Genomic DNA, 25,308 nt, shown 5'->3' on the forward strand with positions numbered 1-25,308 from the left:
ATTGCCAAAAACATAAAAGTGCAGCTGATTTTCATCAATAATATTTGCCTCCAACCGCATACTCTACAGTAACTAATGTAAACCAAGCAAACAGATTCAGTTTCAAGGCAGAACCTTTTCTACAGCATCTGAATCATCACATCAAGGAAGCTCCTAAAGTGATATAAAAATTTAGAAGGGGAAAAAAGAAAGAAAAAAAAAAAAAAAAGAAGGAAAAGAACAAAAAAGGAACGCTCAAACTTTTTGCTTAATGTTTCTTGGGAAATATGTTGTCATCTCCACCAACGACCCTGAAATCTATTATTTCTAAAAGCCTTACCAGAATTCAAATCCTATGTTTGTATGATGTACAGCTCTACATTTAGGTCATCTTTATTAAAAGATTTCACTCTTACATCTTTACAATCTTCCTTTGTGCAACTTGTTTTGATTCGAGTATCAAACCATCGTACAGTGCCATCTTCACCACAAGAGAGGAAAGTATAGGGATCATTTGGTACTGTCATAATCTGCCCAGTGGAGGGAAAAAAAAAAGAAAAAAAGCATTAATACTTAAGGAAATATTATTCATTTGAAAATAAAAGCATCAATGTTTTGAGCAACAGTAAAGACTGATCCAGTAACAACTCACATGGCGCCTTCTACCGAGACAAAGAAAACTGCATATATATTTATGGAAAATGAAGAAATGTGAACAGTCTGAACTACAGAAATTAAACTGTGTGGTGTGGGACAATGTTTGAGTTCAAACATTACCTAAAAGCATTTTGTCCTGTCAGTTCCATGTATTGAAAATACACATAGTGATATACTTTTACTATTTTGAAAATACCAAGGTAAGAAAGGAAAAGTTGGAACTTGATGATCCTTAAAATCTCTTCCAACTTAAGCCGTTCTATGAGTCATTCTGTGGTTCTATGGAAGAGCTGTACATTCTCCTTCTATGCAATTAACACGAGCAGTAATAAAGCATTTATCTGAATAAAAATAAACCTGCAATAGCATCGTATAAACAAATTCTTCAAAAACATGTTTCAGGAACTTCTCTCTTTATATCTATTTTGTTCTCCCCAGATTTAAAAATATTACCCAATTATCTCACAGTTCATAATGATCTAAATTATTCTTTTTCAATGTTTTTGTGTTGCCTGAAAAAGTCACAAATTCCAACCTTAAAGTGCAGTATAAACCCAAAATGCATTCAAATTTATAACTAGTACCTCCAGGACAAATCACAATAGATTTTGTTATCTAGAGAATCAGATGAGTCAAAGTTCTATATTTAACACAGTGATGTGGTTATATACAGTTGGGTAGAAAGATCACAAAATTTTACATGACTTTCCCACTCCAGAATACTCATAGTGATTAAGTTGTATTACACCAGAAGCTGAGGCTTGAATCTCAGTCATTTGCTTCAAAATAACTGATATTTACTCCATTACACTTCCACACGTCAAGGCTTGAACAAAAAAAGGTCTGCAATGCCCAAACAGGCTTTTAATGTTCAAATATCAAACAGATTTCAGAAAGTAACAGAATTTAAAGCCTGAAAAAAAAAAGTATTTTGTAAAACTACGTATCAAAGACTTTTTGAAGATAGTTATCAACTTTTTGATATGTAAAACCTCAGTGCAAAACAGGCAAAGAAAATTCAATTCAAGAAAAGGCATTTTTAAAACCGGCAATGCTGTAATGGGGACTTCTATTAATGATATTTTAAAATAACAAAAATAGTACTGAATCTCATTTTTCAAAACAACAGTCATGCTCTCTTTTAGACATTATTTGCTGAATAAAACTCACCCCCAATTCTACCATTTTGCATGTGCAGTACAGCAGTCAAATGGCCATGCTCTCTTCAACTAATGACTTTGAGTTGTATTCCATACAAACAGATAAACATAAGAAGACTATGTGGTAAGTAGCAAATCTTTCATTTTTATATACTGGTCTGTTGGGCAGTCCTTAGTTTTTCTAAACTGTTTGTAAATCTTTCTTTTTTGCCTGTTTTGTGGAGTTTTATTTCTTTTCTTATTAATATTTGCCTTTGCTACCTGGTCTAATAGTTGGAAAATCACATGCCATTACTACTGATGACAAACAACACCTTCCAAGAGTTGATCAGCATCTTGCAGTAAGAATTGTCAGTGCTATGTTCTAGCCCCTGTTGATCCTTCTGACCCACCAGGTCAACTGGCTTAGCAGCAACACCTGTTGACAATCAGCAACACCTGTTGACAATTTCAATGTCATCAACCAAATTGCTGGTCTACCCAAGTCCAAGCAAATCAAAACTCAGGATTGCAACTGTGCCTTCTAGTGATTGTACTGTCATCCAAACTTCCATTTACTGAACTCACAGCAGCTGACCCCAACACCCTAAACTTCAGGCACACAAACTCACTGCTCTAATGACAGATACTACCTTCATGTCTCCTCAGCCCAGTGTCCGTAATCATTCTCCTATTCTCCTGCTCCAAGAGTTTTTGTTTGTTTTTTCTTAATACAGAACTCACAGCTAGCTACCCAGGAAACGCAAACCAGCCAAGCCATTAACTGGCTGCTCCTTAAGTCTGTGGCCAGCCATCAAGCAGGAACTTATTTGCCTGAGAGGTCAGATTGCTGACCTGATAGACCCCATCCTCAACCGAGGACATTTCATCTTTAAGAAACAGCATCACTACCTCCAGATGTTCTTACCAAAAGGCAGGGTTTATCTGAGGTACAGAGAACATCCAATCAAGCTGCAGGATTCTCAGACTAACACACAGACTACTATATATAGTAAGCTCCGGTGGCAACTGAGGCAGTTTAAGCTTCTGGCTGAGGGCCACAGGACTGCTGCTTTACAAAGGGAACAGTAGTTTCTCAGTAAAAGCAATCTCAAAACTAAAAGCAGGAAATACATGTCTGGGAGCCAGAATAATATTTTGCAAAGCTGAAAATTAGTACATACACTACAGCCTTGAGTTAAACCCAGGCAAAAACAACCATGTAACAAAATACAACAGATAAACAAACCACAGTCCCATAAACGTCTACAGAGTCAATCATGCCAGGTTTGCTTGACTGTCTGACCTACAAGGCTACCAGCAGACAAAACGTTTTTGACAAATCCTTTAACTGAACATGTGTGATATCAACTGAAGGGACACTTCTACTATGTGATCGAAAAGGAATCCTCACACAGCCTTTCCACACACCTCAAATGCAGTCAGCCTTAACAGATTAGTAAATATTTTGTTCATTTTAAATGCAAAGAAAAAGACTTAGAAATTTGCTATGAAACCTCAGCTAAATAATTACAAAAGCAATGGATCTGAGGCTTTTTCTTTCGAACGTCATACTTTTAACCTAAGAAGAAAATAGTATTATTTCTCTCATTTTTAAAACAGTTAAGCTTTATGAGTAACAGATTTGGCAGTCATTAAAATAAATATGTAAATTCTGATCATCTTCCTAAACTCAGCAGCACTTCCCTTCTCCGCTTGCCTATTTATATGAACAAGACAGACTTTCAAGAGAGGACTGAAACGCTGGATCTAAATTTACACATCATCAGTTAACCAGAACACAAAACAGAGAAATCACCTAAAACACATGTTTCAGATAAAATTATTCACAAATGCTTCAGTAAGAATTTCTTAGGATTTAAACCGTGAAAAAGTACTAAACCACTGAAAATATTTTTATTCCTCCACCCACCGCCCCCTCCAAGATAAAAATCAAGAGGTGAAGCACAGCCACCAACTCCTCCTCTGTCAATTCAGGAGGAAATTCACAGCACAGTTTAAACCATTTTTGCTGCAGATTATTATTTTAATGAAGGTTTATGCGGCTATTTTATTTTCAACTGATTTATCTTCCAAAGCCTGATCTATAAGAACAATAATCAGAAATTGTGGAAGGAAGATACTTTAATTCTCACTTTCATCTGGTTAATATTTTGCACAAAAATACATGAAGATATGCACTCTATTTTAACATTATCATATGCTTTTGCGTGTTACCTCATAGGTGGTTCCATAGTGGCACGTATACTGGCATTGTCTGTTGGTCTCCGCATCCTGTTCAACATTAGTATAAAAGATGACCCCATCACCGGAACAAGATACAATCTGTTTGTCATTGGTGCATGGTAGGAATTTTGCACTAAAAATATTAGCCCGGTGTCCTGAGCGAATGGTTGTTAAAACCTACAAGAGAAAAATAAAGTCTTTATCAGGTTAATGTCTTCAAAGCAAATACAGAATGTGATAATAATACAGACTCAGTTACTATAAAAGATCACTCATGTACAGGCTGCCAGCGATGCATAGTTTAATCCTAACAGAAAAGAGAAGCTGCCTTTATACCACATTTCTTCTAAGAACTAATTGGTTCCACATTGACCTACGTACTTGCCTAAAGTAGTTTGCAAAACTAAAGTTATGAAATCTAATTGATACGTTTTGTTTTTAAAACACTACCTGCACTATAAACACACTTTAAATGAAGAACTAAAGTTTATAGAAAAGGATATTTTGAAGCCGTTCAATAAAAGTTTAAGAACACGATCACTAGTAAACTAGGTGTGTTTAGGAGCTGAATTCAGTCTCAACAAACACCTTTCATCTACAATACAGCAGAGAAGCATATGGTTTATTTTACCACCACAGCTGGTTTTAAACACTTTGTGATGACTCTTTTATTTACTAACATACTTTTGATTAGTCCATTGAAACTGAAAAAAATAAATAAATCCTCCATATACCTTTCCTGAGCACTGCACATTCTACACTTCAGTACTTCTTCCTGCCTGCAAATTAAATGCATTTTCACCACTATCTATGGGAAAACTATATATACAAAGTTGTTTACAGTATTAAAATGCCTTCAAAATTTCCACTCAATTAACTTAACCAAATAAAACATTATGTAAATTAAGCTGCTCAGTCAGCAGTAACTGATGCATAGTATTGTACAACATTTCACATCTTTCAAACAGTTTACACTAAAAATTTATAGGGTATTCAAAGCCTAATACTGGAAGAAAAATAATTAACCAGAGGACAGCACATTCATTTTATTTCAATAAATCTGTCTATTAATTTAGATTTGATCACATTTTCAAATCTTCAAAACCCAGATATTCAATGGAATGAAAAACTCGTTTCAAAGGAATAACTCAGAACAAGAAGTCCACAGGGAACCCTAGTTCAGCTAAAGGTTAAAAACGTATCATCTAGCAAATACACCTCTGATTTTAGCTATCGTTACTACGTATTAATGAATGGCTTGGAATGGAAAGGACCATAGTGATCATCCAGCTTCAATCTCCTGCCATGGGCAGGGCTGCCACCCACCAGCTCAGGCTGCCCACGGCCCTATCCAACCCAACCCTCTGCACCTCCAGGGATGGGTCACCCACAGCTCCTCAGGGCAGCCTATGACAGTGCCTCACCACCCTCTAAGTGAAAGGTTTCCTTCTAACAACTAATCTAAATCTCCCTCCTTTAAGTTTAAACAAAGTCTGGGCGCACTTAGCCCAGAAAGGTTGTAGCCCCCCCATCTGAGTTTCTGCCTTAGCCCAACCATTGTGGTGGGTGGTCACCATGTTTGTTTCAATAGAATGCTGCACCCTGGTGCATCCAGACAAGTAAAAAATGGCTCGCTTTGTGCCCTCCTCTGTCCCTCAGTTCCCTGGCTATACCACACGGTGTAGCAATAAAGAGCATTAAAGTATTACAGCATTTATTATCTGCTGAAGATTTTCCATGCCCTTCTTGACTTGCTCTGTACATCCTTTCTCACATAACAACCAAAACAGAAACTTAACACACATGGACAACTTCTAAAAGCCTATCATTAGCTACGTGGAGTAAAAAACACTACCACCTTACTCCATTTGAACATTTAAAGACACCTACCACAGAATCATTTGCAACCCAGCAATCCGAACTGCGTTTCTTTGAAGCAGCCAAACTAATCAAACTCAACATTTTCCAAACATTGTTCCTTCAGAGGCACACACTAACAATATTCCTATTTGAGGACACAGCACAAACTGAAGTTACATACATTCTGCCTCAATAAACTCCTATTTAAACTCCCTTCCACCATACCAACCACGCATTTTGTTTCTCCTTCTACATTTAATTTTTCAGTACCACTTCTAGATTTAGGTGTCAGCCTCAGAGAGAATATGGAAGAGTGGACTTTGAACATTGCTGCAAAGGATTCCCAGCACTGAAGGACACAGCTCAGAGCGTCTGCATAGGAAAACTGACAGCGGATGCTCAAAGAGTAAACTATGGAACAGTGCAATAATATGATGCATACTAACTGATATTACAGGCAGTCAATTGACTGGATCTTAACCTGTGCCAGTGCAGAAGTGGGAAAGCCAAGTTTTTTACAACACTTACCTCCACAAACCTGCTTCCTCCTTTGCAGTACAAATTTTTCTCCATCCACACGCACACAAGACAACGCCATTTTAAATGGTAATCAACTTTTTTAATACACATTGACACTTCATTTCAGCAACATTACATTACACAGACAACTCAGTATACTGAATACAGCAGAAGCTAGTACAATATTTTGAAGCTAAAATGAAGACAACGTATCTGACTATAAAATTTCACAATTACTGAATGCTTTTGCTAATTCTGACACTAATCTGTTGTGAGACTACATTCCTTTTGTGCCAGACCATTTACCGTAAAATGGGATAATGCCTTTGTTACAAGGGATTAGAATACTAAGGTTCTAAAGCACTGTGAAGTTTTATTCTCATTTACAGAACACTACAAAGTGCCTGATATTATCTTTGTCAGATAATAATTAGTTTCTCTTAAAAAATAACAACTTAAATCTCACTTGAAAAAAAACAAAGTATTCAGAAACAAACCTACCTTTCTGCTGTAAGGATTGGTAATAACCAGATTGGTGTCATCAGAACCAGATAAAATATATTCTCCTGTATCATTCCAGCAGATTGTGTTCACCTGCATGAATTAATTTACAATTAAATTAGACTTGCATTAGAATTTTCAGACTATTAAAATGATCAACATTCTACGCCTGCCCAACACTACAAAAAAAAAGGAGTTAACAAATGAAACTGAAATAATGACACTTTTCATCAGCTAGTACACACACCCACCAAAAATTACTTTAAAAATAAACTGATAAGGGAATCACCCACTTCACCTATGGCCTCTCCATTCGCAACTCAGCTGTTTCCTTCGCTCCTGAAGAGTCCATTAGATAAATTAAGCCTTCCCGCAAAGATTTCAAATCACTCAATTTTATACACTCAAGTGCTTTAATGCAGCAAATATACTCCACAGAGTTCTCTGAACTTGAACTACCGTCACATCACTGTATCTTCACAGTATCCAAATTCTGAACATCCACTGCTATACAGACTTCTCAGACATCACATCTTCTCAAGGATCCTATGAATAGCAATACAGAATCCATCCCCGATCACCCTCTGAGGAATGCATGCATGCTCAGAAAGCCAAATCCTACAGTGAGGAGCGAAGTCTTTGGGAGAATTTTACAATACATTTCTTTACCAATCTTCCTTTTCCTAATATTGTGTTCAGCACTGTGTCAGTGACATAAAGCTGTAAACTCAAAATCCAGGAGACTCAGAAAGTATATTTAGAGCAAGCAAGTTTTTCCTTCTAGCAGTAGCTCATACACAAGCAGCAAAGACTGTATGCATGGCCATTATTATTTCAAATTGTCTCTGAAATAGCTTTAGCTGTCAAACTACAGCCATCAACATTTTCCAATGGCTATTTGCTGCGGGCAGGATAACTGCTGTGATTTAATATGAGTGGACTATATCATCAGTCAAAACTCCATTTTTTAAATATTCTTTTCTTATGCTTTCTTTTGATTCAAATGTCTCATTTGTGTAAGCCTGAAAGGCAAAAATCTTTTTGTTTAAAATAAGAATACTCATTTGAGTAACTATTTTAAGCATAGCTCTGTTGGGGTCTCCCCTTAGGCATAGTTGTAAAACAAGTATTAACTGTTTGCATGGATCACATGGGCTAGTGGATTAATTACCAGAACGTTATATATTTGCTGATGATCTTTACATTAACTACAGGCACTAAATAACACACTAGAAAATGAACCGAAATGCAAATGTCATTCTGTCAGCGTATCCATGCACAGCAGGTCTGCACCTTCCATACTGCAGCTTTGGTTCATATTCCACCCTCATATTCTCATTTCTATTAATACCTATTTGAAATGCAAAGTTATGGAAAAGAACGGAAGTAAACCGCTCTGATAACTACAGTACTTAAAGCACATAGTCAAGCACAGTGCAGTATTACAGTTAGTACCAGTGATAGAATGTTAGCTTTCATCTACATTTCTTTTCAGGCAGCTAAATACCATGACTGCCCTTAAAGAAATCAAAATGCTGACACAAGGTTACAAGAACAAAACTGTGAAAACCACAAGAAGCTGTAAAAAGTAGAGACGGGAGGGGGAAAACAAGTGATGTGAGAAAGAGCTTGCACAATAATTTAACTTAAAGAGGTAGAAAGGATGTCCGAAAAGCCTGAAAGCAAATACAGTATAGGAAGAAACATATAAGAAGAAATAAAGGAAAGAGAGAACAGTTATATGAATTACAGCATCACAAGCCTACACAAGGCATCAAACATTTTCCTTTTAAGTTCTGATTTCATTCAGGTTTGAGCAATTTCAGCGTACCCTACTCAAGCCAAATTTGGTTCAGAAAAACTATGAAGCAAGAAGAAAGCCTACAACTAAACAAGCTTTTAATTCTGTACTTTAATTCACCTTCCCAACACTACTGACAAAAAAACAAGCCTCTCAGTGGAATAAGCTTGACTTTTATTTCCCTAGAAGTCAATTATTTTATACAAGCGATCAGTTAATACAATACGCTTCTCAGCGCTTAGTAGACTTCACTGACCAACATTGTATTACCCCAATAAAAAGACATACACAACTGAAAACAGATGGCCAATGACAGCAGATTAAAAAAATCCTCACCCTGTTCCAATGTAGAACACACTCTTAAAATACTTTACCAAATGAGGACTACCTAGAAAACTGGTTCGTAGTGCAGCACTGTTTAGAAAAGCTATACATCTACTACCTTCACAGCCACTCAGTGCGCAGCTGAAAGCACAGCTTAACAGCTACTACACAAGGGCTTGAAATTCTTCAAGTTAGGGTAAGAATAAGAGAGACGACAGACTGAAGTGACAGAAAATTAAGATGAAAAAGACAGCTTCTTTTCTATTAGCTTATTTTCTATTCGGTATTCCATGCTTTATCATCTGTAAACAATTTCGTTTGCTTCTCAACTAGCCTTGAAAGGAAGTAGTAGGCACTTTTGTCACTCAAATAGGTAAAAACAAATTTATCATAGAAACAGAATCATCTAGGTTGAAAAAGACCTCAGAGATCATCAAGTCCAACCACCAACCTGACCTACTGAGTTCCATCACTAAACTGCATTCCTCACTGTCAAGTCCATATATCACCTCTGTGATCTCCTCAAAGAGAATATAGGAGGCAGCCAAGCCTTGAGGCTGAAAATTCTAAATTTTCACTCACTCCTTTGTAATGTACCAGAAAAATTAACTCTTTTGTAAACAGAATATGTTAACAGTGTATAAAAACAGAAGAAATTAAATAAAAATGTCTTCAGAGACGCATTAGAAAGATCTCTCAAACTCAGAAGGGAGTGAGAAGGCACTACTTGTCAAACATGGAAGAAGAAGTAAGAACTACATGTTCTAACAGTACGCTAAACATACTACTTATAGTACTTTAAGCATAACTTTCAGGACTATGTCTATAATGTGACTTGCTCACAAATGCTCTGCTGAATGAGAGATGCGTGGTACACCAAACACTTGAACTGAAAATCTCTACATAGAAACAAGCAGTTATTCCTTCAGGTGATCCTCTCCCTTCTGATTTAGAACATATTATTTTCTCATACCAAATGATCCACCTACCTACATATTCTGTAATTCTACCTTGTTGGTTTTCACAGGATTCAATCAAAATGTTTTAGAGCTCCTTCCTTCTCTACTTACCTCACCCTTAGCTGCTACCAGTCCAATGCAGCCAACTTCAAAAGAAAGCATCTCATCTAATTCTATACACCTACAACAGAGCTTCTCACCCTCTTAAGCTCCTTTGAGAGCCAACATGGGAAACAGCAACTTCTGGGCTAAACTCAGATAGCAGTACTCACATCCCAAACATGCAGGTGCTATGGTAATATTAACACTACAAAAATATGCATACTCCAAGTAATTCACAGAACTGTCATCCTGCCTCAAAGATGGTGTGACTGAGTATGAATACACGCACAGGCCTAATTTTTGACAAGATCTCTCTCTTGTATAGTATATAAGTCAAATGGTAGGTAGGAAGTTGGACTTTATCCTCCATTAGAAAAATTAATTTGTGCTTTAAGTATGTTGGTCATCTTTTTTGGTAACACAGTCTGCTTTACATAGAATATACAAGTCAAAACTCATCCCCCAGAAGAATACAAATGGCTGTAAGAAATATATATATGTAAGAATACAAATGCCTATAAGAAATATATATATGTAAGAATACAAATGTCTGTAAGAAAATAACAAAACTAGAAACACTCTTAGTAAGATGTCTATGACATTCATTCCTTATGTTTGAAATGTATGCTCATTGAGCTGTTATAATAGGAAGGGGTGGGAGGGAAGAGACTAATATAATTTACCACTGATGGCACAATCAATTGAATGAGGAAGGACATTGCAATCCTTACTTTACTTCTGCATTTACAAAAATAATATAGCAAAAGAATCTTATTCCAATAGCTGAAATTTCTTCATTCAGAGAAAAGAGCTATGAGTATTTATTCACTACTTCAATAATTTCATGCATAGGCAAGTAAACCCAACTGGTATTTTAACTTGTTTTCTGACACTGGTGAATCAGCATTACATTAAAGCATGAATCCATTCAACATTAAAACAAATTTCTTTGCTTTTTAAGCACAAGAAATAAATCACTTAAAATACTGATTTAAGTCCAAGAAGCGTATCAACATAGCACAAAATGGTTCCACTTAAAGATTGGTTCCAACTGAAAAGACAAGCATGTGTATTCCTGGCACATGAGCATAACTCATTCAAGTGCAGTGCTTAAGAAGGAACAAATACCTAGAGAATTCAGATGTATGTTTCAACAAGCAGAGGTTTCCAGCTCAGATTTAACACATGGTATTTGCATTTTTAAATCAATGAAGTATTACTGTGGCAACATAATCACTATTTAACAAAATTTAACAAACAAACAAACAAAAAGCAGCAAGTCACTTACACATCCATCATGCACATTCAAGGTTGCTTCAAGTTTTAATCTTTGGATAAATTCTCTTCTCCCTGTGAAGAAAAATATGAATTACAATACTCTTTTAAAATGGTAACATGAAGAACTAATTTAGATCCTACTAATGGACACTAGCAGGTATAAACCTAAACAACAAAGAACCAGAATATAAGTGTCAGTCTCAAAACAATTCATATGGTTTTCATTTTGCAAATGTTAAGATAAGCATCACATCTGCTAGTTCTTCCACCACTTTCAGTGGTGTACAAATGGCAACACACATAGTTCACAGGTTGAAGGCTGCCCTGAAAGGAATTGCTGTAATATCAAGAATAATCCTGTGGGTTTTTTGGTCAACTTTGCTGAAGACAGAAAGTACAATGTAGTTTCAGAACTAAGACATCTTGTAAAATGTATACAAAGGAGAATGTGCTTAGATCTAGAGTAAAATATGGTCTCAATTTCAGCAAACAATTGGAAGATCTTTAAAGTATTACCTACAATTCTACATTTGCTCTTAAGCAAGAGAAAACTCAACTTCAATTTCGTTATTAATGCTGCATTGAAGTGAAGTCCAGTCCACTGCACTTAACTTTTGGAAAGGTGATATAAAAAGTAGAGATGAGGGAGAAAAGAAAGAAACCTATAAACGTATATCAATTATAACAAGGTCTTGTGAATTTTATGTTCTTACCTGCATGCTAGCTGCCATCCAACTGCCCTTTATAACGCTGCTACACTGAAGAGCAAAGAAGGCAAATTGAAAACATCCCCACTTCTCAAAGTTCTTAAATGAAAGTGGGAAGTATTTGGTTAGAGAGCCTTTGCATCAGGAAAACAGGTTACAATGAATGCAATGATCCCTGGAATGTTTTCAAAAAAGACAAATATTGGCAAGCCTGATCTTTTCACTTAAATCCTAAAAGCCTGTAGACTCCAAGAATATTATCTTTTCTATCCTCTATTTCTAGAGTTCTCAGAACAAAACTCTAGGTAAGGCATTAGGCTGTATTGTTTCTGAATAGCACAGCTATTGCATACACTCCAAATTAGTTTTCCCTCAAGGAAACTAAGGAGCCACAGAGAGAAAAAAATGTAACAGAAAAGAACTCTGCCCACATGAGAAAGCTCTACAATTCACAGCTTGTTTAGGTTCAGATGAAATGGGAGGCCCCATTTAGGCACCCAGCCTTGCAGCCTCTGGCATTCCAGTACAAATTTGGAACCATAGTTTTTCCTCTCTGTTTCCTCTGAGTCTTCACTTGTCCCATACACTCTCCTGAACAACAACAACACAAAAAGATCACCTGGTATCCTCAGCTGACCCCTTACAAACCAGGCTGCCACAGGCCAGACACCTGACTGAGAAGCAGGCACAGAACATTAGTGCCACGCACCCTCAAAGACACGGGGAATCTTCAAGCATTCCAAGCTCCAGCAGCTACAACTGTGCCTCAGTAAATGTGCATCCAGCCTTCCCTCCATGAAAAGGCATGATTTGGCAGCCAGACTTCCACTACTCCGGCTCGAGTACCGCACCAGACTGTAGAGCATTCTTTTACAAAGGATTTTTTTGTTGTTTTAAGAGGATGTGTGACTGGGTGAGATGATTATACAGCAATTGTTTCTAAGTACATCTAGAGTAGCTCTAAAAAAAACAAATTAAAAACATACTACCTCACTAATTAAGTGGTGCAATATTCAGCATTAGTCTTTCCAGTCTTGTTTGACTGCCCTAGGTGCAGACAGAGTAAGAATTCTAACAGCACACATTAGCATAGCATATTACAATAGCAGCAAAGAGTTAAACTTCTTTCCAGTACCCTCCCTACACTGCTGGTGGGCTGTTTCCTACCCAAAATCAGGCTGACCTCAGAAAATTCAGAGATAGCTCAGGGACTAGAGATGGGTAAGACATAGTAGAAATGTCAAAATGATTTGCCTCCAAAAACCTTCCTTTCTTCAAGGGCTGCTTTAAAAACAGTGCCTCAATTTTATTATGTCAGCCCAAAATATCAGAGGCAGATGTTGTTGGTATGGCAGTAGAGGAAGAACCAGAGCACCAATATCCCAATACAAGTTGTTGCCATGTGACAGATGGCAGCAGAGGGGCAGTCTAACAGAATGGAGTCTGACATGGAAGTGCATATGGAGCAAGTGTGAAATATTTCTCCATGCAGAATAAATGGCACCCACTGATATTCATTGACATCTTCTCCTGTGAAGAAAGGCGGAAAGAACTGGGCTTGTTTAACTTGGAGAAGAGAATGCTCCAGGGAGACCTCATTGCGGCCTTCCAGCACTTGCAGGGAGTATACAAACAGGAGGAAAAACAGCTGTTTACAAGGGTAGACAGTAATAGAACAAGGGGGAATGGTTTTAAACTGAGACAGAAGAGGTTTAGGTTAGAGATTAGGTTGTTTTTCATACAGAGGGTGGTGACACACTGGAACAGGTTGCCCAAGGAGGCTGTGGGTGCCCCATCCCTGCAGGCATTCAAGGCCAGGCTGGATGTGGCTCTGGGCAGCCCGGTCTGGTGGTTGGTGACCCTGCACACAGCAGGGGGTTGAAATTGGATGATCTCTGTGGTCCTAGTCAACATAGGCCATTCTATGATTCTATGAGACTTGCTGAACATTTCTGAGACCAAAGAGTGGATGTGGGCTCAGTGATGCAGTGGGTGGCACATTTCATCAGTGGGAACACAAACAAGCCATGTTCTGGACAGCCATGCACAGCTGTCCCACCACAAATAAAATGTGTCTCAAACAGCTCATCTGCATGAATCACCAGAGCATGACCAGCAAACTCTGCAGAGCTGAATATCAGCTTCAACACTTTGGATACGAAAATGGCAATGCTGACAAATTGCAAAGTTTGCACTAGGTGTTTCTCATGAATGTTCGCACAGGATTAAAAAGAACACCATGTGTTAAGTTTTGTCATGTCCTACAGAACAGATAAGAGGCTGACGGCAACAGTTTCCAGGAAAACATCCTTATCGATACATGGTGTCACTACTATGAGCTGGAGTCATAACAGCAGTCCATGCAGGCAACGTGCAAAATCTCCACCAAAGTTCAAGATGCAGCATTCAGTGGGTATAGTGAGGCACTTCATCTTTTGGGATAGGAAAGGAGTGATCCTTCTGGATTTCCTGGAATCCAGACAAACCATCAACTCTGACCTCTACATTGTAATGCTGACTAAGTCAGGCCAGGACAACCTTTCTCTTGCAATGTAACGGCACGCTCCAGATGAGATGGGGGACTATGGACTTCATTGCTAATGTTGGCTAGACTGTCCCACTACACCCACTGTACAGTCTGGATTTGGTGCCTCCTGACATCCAGCTGTTTGGAAGATGGACTGCATGGGCAACTAGCCATATCATAGCAGCTGTGAAACAGCAGCTCACTTCCATTAGTGCAGATTTTTACAAGCACAGCATGCAGGCTCATTGCTGGCAAAAACTCACAGCTAATGGTGGTGACTATGCTGAAAAACTGTATTTTGTAGCCGAGAATTTGCTCTATCAAATAACATTACTATGCTCTTTGTAGCTGTTGCTTTCTGAGCAACCTGTGATACTTGATAAAGTACTAAAATAAGCTAGAAGCAATCTATTCAGTTTTCTTCTTATAATTCAAAACTGGAGTCAGCAGATCCTGAATGTGTTTTTTTTTCCTCCTAAAATAAAAACAGAACTACCTGAGCAAACTGATCTGAAGAAAATCTTTGTTCCTCGTATTGCAGCAATGACTTCAATAAGTTCACTGGCTTGGTGAAAAAGCCCAGCAGTAAATAGATAACAGACAACTATAACATTTAAGTCACCTGAATGTTTTTTGTAACGTTCATATTTTTATCACATTAAATGGTATTGTTTTCAATGCTTTATCTTGCTAACTCTCTCTCGTGTAATCGATGACAGAACTAGAGGGAATGGTTTTAAGCTGCAGCAGGGGAGATTCAGGCTGAACATTAGGAAGTATTACTTCTCAGAAAGGGCAGTCAGGCATTGGAATGCACTGCCCAGGGAGGTGGTGGAGTCACTGACCATGGGAGTGTTCAAGAAACATCTGGATGTTGTGCTGATGAATATGATTTAGCTGGGAAGTATTGGTAATGGTTGGACTAGATGATCTTCTAGGTCTTTTCCAACCTTGATAATTCTGTGATTCTGTGTAACTACATTCCTACTTCATTCTTAAGATTGCGTGTCACAACTCTTACCACGACTTCCTAAAAGACAAATTCTCCTCTTCAACTGACTCTGCTCTTCTGGGTGACAAGCATCCTGACAAATCCTTAATTCTCATTCACCTACTGCAGAGGCTACATCATCCCTGTGTCTTCCAGCAAAGGTGGCCCTCCTGGATCTCCCTTCATGTAAGACAGTGGGGGAGATGCAGACTTTTGACAAAAGCTCAGAATAACTTTTTGACCTCAAGACCTCAGTAGACTTTTTTTCTCCTAGCAACACAGACAGGCTCAGTAAAAGCCAAAAACTGGGTTTGTTTGTTTGCTTGTTTGTTTTCTTAAGTACATGCCATCAAAGAATTAAGCCTGTTCCAGTGCTCCGTCACCCTCACTGTAAGGAAGTTCTTGCGCACATTCGTGCGGAACTTCCTATGCTGTAGTTATAGTTATAATGCCAAACCAACGATGTTTTGCCAATGTGCCCCTCCAGAGAACCACCTCACTATGGTACTTCAGAACACATGACAGAAGAAAAGCTCAATGCTTCAAGTATGTAAGACCTTTATATCACTCCAGATTCTTCCACTGAAAAAGTAGAGATTGTTTCATGAAGAAAGTCTAGACTTGAAAGTGTGTTTGTGCTATGCAGATTTTAATCCAAAGCTGCGCCATCAGAGTATCTGAAACTGAAAGTTAATCTTTATTCTGAAAAGCGCTGATAGATCCTTTTTGTCAAACAAATGCTCATTTAAGTCAAGCTGACTCTTCCCAAGGCCAAGTCCCTGGGTGCTTGCTTGCTGTGACATTTGAAATGCCCTAGTTTAAAACTGAAACAGAGCCAGAGCCTGTTCCCACTGCAGGGCACAGAGTATCTCGCTCTAAGAGCACTGCAAAAGTTCTCTTGGACCTCCGGCGCTGAGTTTATACATTTGTGAAGCTGCTATATGAGATGACGACCAGTCCAGTTCATTTGTAAATGGTTTATTTCATTGCACTGTGTCAAACTCCACACAATGACTAAGTTGATACAGTAGCCCCAAAAGTAACACCTCAAATTTATTTCCACTGAAATTACTACAAAGAGCACAGTAACACTGGCTGTATCAACACAGCCACCACCATCAGCTGTACATATTCACCAGCAATAAACAAGAGCCTGCATGCTGCACTCGTACAAATGTGTACCAGTGGAGGTGACCCAGTGTCACCAGTGCTGAAACACACCATCCACCACCTCACATCCACTGACTGGTGTCTAGAAACATTCATCAGTGCTTGCTCAATGCCACCGGGTGCCATTTCTTCCATATGGAGGAGTTCAGTGACACCATTTTGATCCACGTGCACTCCCACGTCAAGACACCATTCTGTCAGACTGCCCCTCTGCTGCCATCTGTCACACAATGAAATACCAGCAGAAAAGTTCAGTCTCTACTGCCATACCACCAAATTCAGCCTGTGATATCATGGGCCAACATAGTAACACCGGAGGCATCACTTTTGGAGCTGTCCTCACATCTTTTGTTCTGTCTCACTGTTTTACCTTAACAAATAAATCTGAATACACCATATAGCAAGCTGAAGTTTCCGTACATCACACAGTTAACAGGACTACAGAAAATAAGCAGTGCATTACATTTCATCAAGAAACGCTAAAATCCTTGAGCACAGACTGAAGTCTTGAAAACTCGTGCTAGCTGACAGACTCAGAGCGGCCCCATTTTATAGACAATGAATTTGTGACACAGGAAACCAAAGCAATTTCTCATATGAGAGAGTGAATCAGCAGCAGTGCTAGAAACCAAATCCATTAGCGTGACCCTCCAGGCCTTTGTTCAATGCCCTCTCTTAGATTTCCTAATAGCTCTGTATAAATGCCCCCCAAAACAGGAACATTTGCTTTTATCAGTGTTTAAAAGCCTACCTTTCAAGTTGCTGTGGACAACTGCTTCTTTATGATTTAAGTTCAGAACACAAAACCCAAATTCCTCCCTACTTTTAATGATAATTCATCTACATTAAAGGTCTGAACACTGCACAGAAACACCAAATATTTTAATTTCTGTGAAGAGACCTACTCGCCATTTTAATCTCCAAGAGCTTTGTTACTAGACACTTAGCACCAGATGACTTAGTGTTAATCAAGCTTGCACTTAAATCCTAAGACACTTCAGAATAAGCTCCATGTATTTAGAAGCGCAAAACTTTCACATATTAGGACGGAACCTAAAGAAGATACAACACAGTGCCCGGAATTCCAACCCAGCAGTCCGTACACTGACAAAAAATACTTCAACATCTGTTTTCTTCTATCAAAGCTGCAAGAGTAAATTACTACAAGTAATAACACAGATGTGTCTGCATTAGTGGAAGCATCTCTAATTAACTTTCACATATATTCCAGATTCTAAGTGCACCCACTCCTGAATATAAGCTTGCAAAGGGCCCCATCACTGACCAGGCCACAAGCACTGGTGCTTTAAAGTGAATAACCATGGATAACTTGTTCAATTGTTGTTTAGCATCTACCACATTTTATGCTTGAAGTATACTTAATAAATACAAATCAACTATATTAATATCAATTCTTAAATTGCTCACATAGTGTAAGTGCAGTGTAAATCCCAGAGACAGTATTTTATTTGCAAATTCTAAATAGCAACTTGTGAGAGACCAACCATGACACAGTGGCAAGTCCTAAGTGGATTTCATTGACAAGTACGCTGTATTCTGACAGCTATCCTGTCCCCACGCTGGCTGCGTAGTTCTTGCCACACATTCACAGAATCACAGAGTTGTAGGGGTTGAAAGGGACCTCTAGAGATCACGGAGTCCAACCCCCCTGCCAAAGCAGGCTCCCTACACCACGTCACACAGGTAGGCGTCCAGGCGGGGTCTTGAATATCTCCAGAGAAGGAGACTCCACCACCTCCCCGGGCAGCCTGTCCAGTGCTCCATCACCCTCACTGGTAAAGAAGTTCTTGTGCACATTCGTGCAGAACTTCCTATGCTGTACTTTCATCCCATTACCCCTAGTCCTGTCCCACGCACTACTGAAAAGAGACCAGCATCACCACTATGGCTCCCACACCTCAGGTAATTTATAAACCTGGATCAAGTCCTCTCTCAGCCTTCTTTTCTTCAAGGCTAAACAGACCCAGTTCCCTAAGTCTCTCCTCATAGGGAGATGCTCCAGGCCCTTCACCATCTTAGTGGCCCTCCGCTGGACTCTTTCAAGAGATCCCTGTCTTTTTTGTACTGGGGAGCCCAGAACTGGACACAATATTCCAGATGAGGCCTCACCAGGGCAGAGTAGAGGGGGAGGATCACCTTCGACCTGCTGGACACGCTCTTTTTAATACACCCCAGTATGCCATTGGCCTTTTTGGCTACAAGGGCACACTGCTGGCTGATGGCCAATCTGTTGTCCACCAGGACACTCAGGTCCCTCTCAGCAGAGCTCCTCTCCAGCAGGTCTTCCCCCAGCCTGTACTGGTGCATGCAATTATTTTTACTCAGGTGAAGACTCTACACTTGCTTTTGTTAAACCTCATCCGGTTTCTTACTGCCCAGCTCTCCAGCCTGTCCAGGTCTCGCTGAATGGCAGCACAGCCTTCAGGCATATCAACCAATCCTCCCAACTTCGTGTCATCAGCAAACTTGCTGAGGGTGGTCACTATGCCCTCATCAAGGTCGTTGATGAAGATGTTGAATAAGACTGGACCCAGTACAGATCCGAAATTGCAGCTGAGCAGAAGATAAAGCAGTGTGGTTTTGTGACAGGAGAAAGGCAAACAGTTTTCAGCCGGTTGGTTCTTCATTTGGTTCATTACAGCACTTCTTATGACATCTGAGGCTAATCAGAGGCTCCACACTTCAGCAAGAGCAGAGGATATCTATGAAGCAGAAACAGGGATACAACTGCCCCAGTGCAAAAGTGATGACCACTGGCAACAGAACTATGATCTTCTGTCACCTCCACACATTCAGACAGACAACTACCATAGCACGGAAAATGGATACACAGAAAAAGCTACTGGAATCAGCTCTTAATCACACTGCCCGGCCCCAGTTTGCCTCTCAGTGCCCAGCAGTGCCTACTGCCTTTTCCCAGCAGCTGGCACAAATCACCATGCGATCGTTCCCTGGCTGCTTTTGGCAAAGGTGCTGGGGTAAAAAATAAAATAAGACAGGAGAATAAAGAAAGTCTACTATTTAAAGTTGCCTAAGCTAACTCAACCCACGTTTTTAAATAGATTAGGAAGCGATTAGACAGAAGCTTACCAGCATATCTAAGGAGACGTGCCTTCCGGCAAATATAAAGCCTTCTGCCTTTCCTGCAAAGACATGCTGGTAAAACTGGGAATTTGGACAGGGGAGAACTGAAATGAAGCTTTTACCATTCTGCACACTTACCTCATTTAAAATACTGTTTAATCTTAGTATGGGAATTACAAGCCATCTGCTTTGGAGCAAGGAGCAAAGTAGAGACACAGAGCACAACAGATACAGATAAGTATCCCTGTGAGATTACATGTGTAAACACTGGGAAATTGCCCAGGATTAGAGTTTAAAAACAGGTGACGTCAAAAGCTGAAGCAGAAATCTGAGTCTTGCTAGGAGATGACTATCAAGCAACACCAGTGATATCAACTGAATTATAAGCGGGTATTAAAAACAGAGGGAACAAAACAAGCCTTACTTTTCAAAGTTGTTGGGTGCATTACGTTGCATGTGATCACTCTTTTTCACTCAAGAGCACTTTCAAGGCATATAAAATAAAAACAAAGAGAATCTCATTTTCCCTCCTTTCTTAGGAAAAGTGAATAATGGGAACTGGCTACAGAAATGGCTACAAACCAATATAACCTAAATAAAGCCCGAATAGCTACAAACCAATATAACCTAAATAAAGCCCGACAGCTTTCTATGTTGGTGACATTTCAGTAGATGAACAGAGCTAGATAAAGATCACCATGTTCACATCACGTTCAGTTCACAGGGCAAGAAAGGATGAACCTCATCTTCCCCACAATACCTGTTAAATAGAGAGCACAAGCATCCATGTGTTCAGCCTCCCAAGGAAAGCCTACACTCCATTCAAGGAATACATTAAAATTCACTGATGTTTATCTGATTGCATTTTGTTGTTTTTATATTCAGTATATCAGATATTTAAGACCCGCCTGGACGCCTACCTGTGTGACGTGGTGTAGGGAGCCCGCTTTGGCAGGGGGTTGGACTCCATGATGTCTAGAGGTCCCTTCCAACCCCTACAATTCTGTGATTCTGTGATTTATTGAATCAATGTACACTGAAGCATTTGTGATATATCTGAATCAGTAACACACTGAAACTCAAAGATGGACAAGAAAAGCTGAGACTTTCACTTCATTAGGGAAAGCTCCAGCTTAGTCTGAAGGCTGGCATACCTAATAACGGAGTGATCTCCTTCCTCCTCGCCAGGAAAGGACTAGTTTCAAGTATCAACAAGTTCTTGATACATGATCAGCTATATCGCACTGGGCTATTTCGGGGCATTTAAATCAAAGAAGATCAAGAATCGCAAGCAAAGGCATAACAACTCATCATATTGCAGTGCCAACATTTTAACAGGGACTACACGTATATGCTCAAAGGTCTGCACTCATACGATTATGGGAAACAACCCAACTGGAGGAAGATTACAGGGAAAGAAAAAAAAAGAAGAAAAAAGAAGGGTAACTAAAGAGATCTGCCACATCACTGCCCCATCTTGAAACACGTGAGGACTGCTCCGAAAGTACTGCCTCCTGTGTTATAATATTGGTCATATGACCAGAGGTGGATGTTGGTGGTAAGGCAGCAAAGGCTGAACCTTCCCACCATGATTCTGTTACGTGCTGTTGCTGTTTGGCAGATGGCAACAGAGGGGCAGTCTGACAAAATGGCATCTGACATGGAGGTGTGTACAGAGCAGAGAGGTGCCACTGAATTATTCCATGCAGAAAAGATACCGTTCAATGGCATTCACTGACACTTACCAAACATGGACAGAGACCCATCAGTGGATGTCAGCACACTGAGGCAGTGGGTGGTGTGTTTTACCACAGAATCACAGAATGACCCGAGTTGGAAGGGACCTCAAGGATCATGTAGTTCCAACCCCCCTGCCTGGCAGGGCCACCAAACATACACCTTTACTAGATCAGGTTGCCCAGGGCCCCGTCCAACCTGGTCTTGAACACCTCCAAGGACGGGGCATCCACAACCTCCCTGGGCAGCCTGTTCCAGGGTCTAACCACTCTCCTAGTGAAGAACTTCCCCCCAACATCCAACCTAAATCTTCCCTCCTTCATACCAAACTTCCTTGACAGACATGTCAATGTCTGGATGATGATGTATGATGGAGTGTACTAAAGGTACTTGGGTTTGTTTCAAAGATGCATTTTCCTTTCATTCATTCATTATACTGTAAATTTCAATTCTGATTGCAGAAGTTTCTACTACTCAGAAAACATCACTAACAAAGCAAGTTTGGGATGCCCACCTGTCTCCTTCTGAAGCCTTCAGTCAGCCTCGCTTCACAAACTACTACAGAGCCGGTTTTCTGGGCACAGAAAAAAATGCAGGTGTAGTACACTAGAAAGTTAAGCCATATATACTAAAACAGCAATCAAAGAAATGGGTGAAGTTATAGAGTTCCTTTTTTCAAGCAGCAGTTAAGACACCAGACTCAGAAAATGCAGAATGGCATAAAACACCTCTCCCAGTTATAGCATTTTTTAGCTGTAACAGATGTAGTCTCTTCAATTTACGCTGGATAAGAAAAATAATGCAAGAGATTTAGGATGTGAAATGTAACAGTGCACCAGAAAATACTGAAACATCCTAAGTATTACTCAAAGAATTAAAGGAGGGCCAATTAAATGCCCTGAGACTATCTCCAAGTCTGCAGCAGCACCAGCTACAAAGCTCTTACCTTGCAAGCTGTCTGACTTTAAAGCAACACCCGATCCTACCCACCTTCAGTAAGCCACTGCTGGTTGGATAAACCAATAATGTCACCAACTACAACACAGCCAATATTGACACTGCCGCCCTTACCCGCCTTGTTCTTCAGCCCTACCTACAAACACACGTGCTTCCAATCTGTCAGTGGTTTCAGTTTTACCACAGTTCACCCTGCTAAAGAGGGGAAGCTAACGAAGCCTGATTAGGAAATAAAAGAACTTGCTGAACTATCTGCATAATGATGTATTTCCAGTTCTCCCTGAAAGCAAAAGCTGCTGCAGCTTTGCAATCTTGGACCACAATTAACCACGCTACTGGTTTGCTTACAGTTAATTTGTAGATCTCAAACCTAATCCTTACAAAACAGCAAACAATTCATCTCTGCAAATTATTTCAGACTAATGAAGTTTCTGCAGATAGCTCACTCTGCCAGTTATATATATATATATATATATATGTATGTATGTATACATATTAAAATGAGTCTTCAGTCCTCTTCACATGGTCCTTTCACAGCCACTCGGAGCCATCCTCAGCAGCACAGCCCTCACAGAAAGCAAATAAAGCTGTTAGGTTAAATACTTCAGAGGAATTATGGATCTACTTCCTTCTTACGAGAATCCCAGGCCGTTACTGCTCTAGACAGATAATGACATGCTATAGTTAACCTACACGTAGGCCCTCGTGTTGACAACACCCAACACTTCAGCTGCTGTCAGAACTGACTCGGGACTTGGGAAAGTAGCACGTCTCTGAATTTGTCCTCCTAAATTCATCTGTCAGTTTCAAAGCAGAACTTAAGTAGGATATTACAGCTTACTGTTTTTCAGCGTACAAGCCCCGTGATGCTTCAAACAACTGAAAGGAGCATGAAGCTCAGTTTCCACCATGACCCAGCAGCAGGATTCTACCTGCCAGCATCAGACTAAGACAATGGCCAAAGCGCATCAGAGCACAGAGTGCTTCTGCCAGCCTTCTACAGCAGTCTGCCTTTCCCTGGAGACTTTAGATGCAAGCGCTGTTTGAAATGGAGACTAATTAGCCCACAAATCACAGAATCACAGAATTGTAGGGGTTGGAAGGGACCTCTAGAGATCATGGAGTCCAACCCCCTGCCAAAGCAGGCTCCCTACACCACGTCACACAGGTAGGCATCCAGGCGGGTCTTGAATATCTCCAGAGAAGGAGACTCCACCACCTCCCTGGGCAGCCTGTTCCAGTGCTCCGTCACCCTCACTGTAAAGAAGTTCTTGTGCACATTCGTGTGGAACTTCCTATGCTGTACTTTCATCCCATTACCCCTAGTCCTGTCCCCACGCACTACTGAAAAGAGACCAGACTCACCACTGCGGCTCCCACACCTCAGGAATTTATAAACCTGGATCAAGTCCCCTCTCAGCCTTCTTTTTTCAAGGCTTAACAGACCCAGTTCCCTGAGTCTCTCCTCAAATGCTGAAGAGAGGGCACATACCAGACATGTGCACATTGGGCCACCTCCACTAGACTTTCCTTTGCAACTCTGTCCTAAATTGACCACGTTTCAGGGCAGCTATTAGAAGATGTTGCAAAACCAGGCAGAGTTTTGCAAGGACGTCAATTCCCAGAGCGAGCCATCTGCACGGGGAGCACAATATGATGTGCAGAGCCCTCTCGGAGCAGCTGTTTTTGAGAGCTGAAAGGGGCTATAAATAGAGTGCCACTTGATTGCCAGTTCACATGAAACCGAAACGCAGAGTTAATAAGAAACAGCAGTTCCTTCTTAGACATGTCCTTCCAATACACAGGCACCTAAAGTACTGCCTAGATTTTATTTGGTAGCATAACAATACTATCCAAGCCAATGGCTCTCTGTACAGTTATCACTGCTAAACACAACGTGTTTTCCAATGCATCCTTAACTGCATAGTCAGGTTCTTGCTGGGAGACCTCTCTTCTGCTTTGCTGGCTGAAAAGGGTGGCCAGCAGCAAAAGACAAACAAACTACTTTATTCTGTATAACCAAGATGTCTGTCCTGCCTTTGTCTCAGCCCTCAGGCTGCTGAGGAAGCCCAACAAGTACAAGCTTCAATCCCTATTCAGATGAGCTCCAGGACCAACAACCACCACCACCCACCTGACTTCAGCACAGCCTCCACCCAGACAGCAACAGTCCCACGTAGAGCTGCTGATACGTGAAAAGACGACCCATAATACATGCCAGAACAGCACATGAAAAGCACAACAGACCGCCCATGGGTTAAATCCAGGCACAAGCAGACCACCAGGACAAACACACTACCTGCTAAGCCCAGAATGTGATTCCAACTCCTAGCTGCAGCTTAAGGCATAAACTTCAAGGACTGGATAATACTTGCCACCACCAGTTACTATCTTAGCATGAATCCACCTGGATGTCCCACCTGTCCCAAGGAAAATGTCCTCAAATGCTACAATGCTACATTGCTACATCTGAATGCTACACATTCAGATTCAGTGAACATCCCTAACAATAAGATCCCTAACAATAAGATCTTACTCCAGTCACCAGAGTGATGCTTTCAATTGGTTACGTATAGTGCACGGGAGCAGTGCTCCGCATAGATCATCATAAAATTAGGACTGATTTCTACTGATGAAATTTCACACGTCAACTATCAGAGCCGGCGTAACGTCAGAGCAAGAAGTCTCACAGTGTCCCTTCAAAACCCACACTACACAGCCCCAGTTTTAACACCTTTCTGCTCTAAC

The 25,308-nt window shown here is 40.2% G+C and overlaps 1 protein-coding gene across 11 annotated transcripts in view; it reads right to left on the reverse strand.

Moving 5' to 3' along the window:
* Positions 1–25,308, reverse strand: part of DCAF6 (DDB1 and CUL4 associated factor 6) — a 64,428-nt gene that overhangs the window by 38,029 nt on the left and 1,091 nt on the right. For all 11 annotated transcript variants that reach the window (XM_015879022.2, XM_015879002.2, XM_015878994.2 and 8 more), the window contains exons 2-5: positions 11,377–11,438; positions 6,903–6,995; positions 4,014–4,199; positions 396–509 (exon numbers count right to left, since the gene is read on the reverse strand). In XM_015879022.2, the coding sequence (XP_015734508.1) occupies positions 396–509; positions 4,014–4,199; positions 6,903–6,995; positions 11,377–11,438 (455 nt within the window). The remainder of the gene's footprint in view (positions 1–395; positions 510–4,013; positions 4,200–6,902; positions 6,996–11,376; positions 11,439–25,308) is intronic.

Source organism: Coturnix japonica, chromosome 1 (genome assembly GCF_001577835.2).
Source record: "Coturnix japonica isolate 7356 chromosome 1, Coturnix japonica 2.1, whole genome shotgun sequence".
NCBI lineage: Eukaryota > Metazoa > Chordata > Aves > Galliformes > Phasianidae > Coturnix > Coturnix japonica.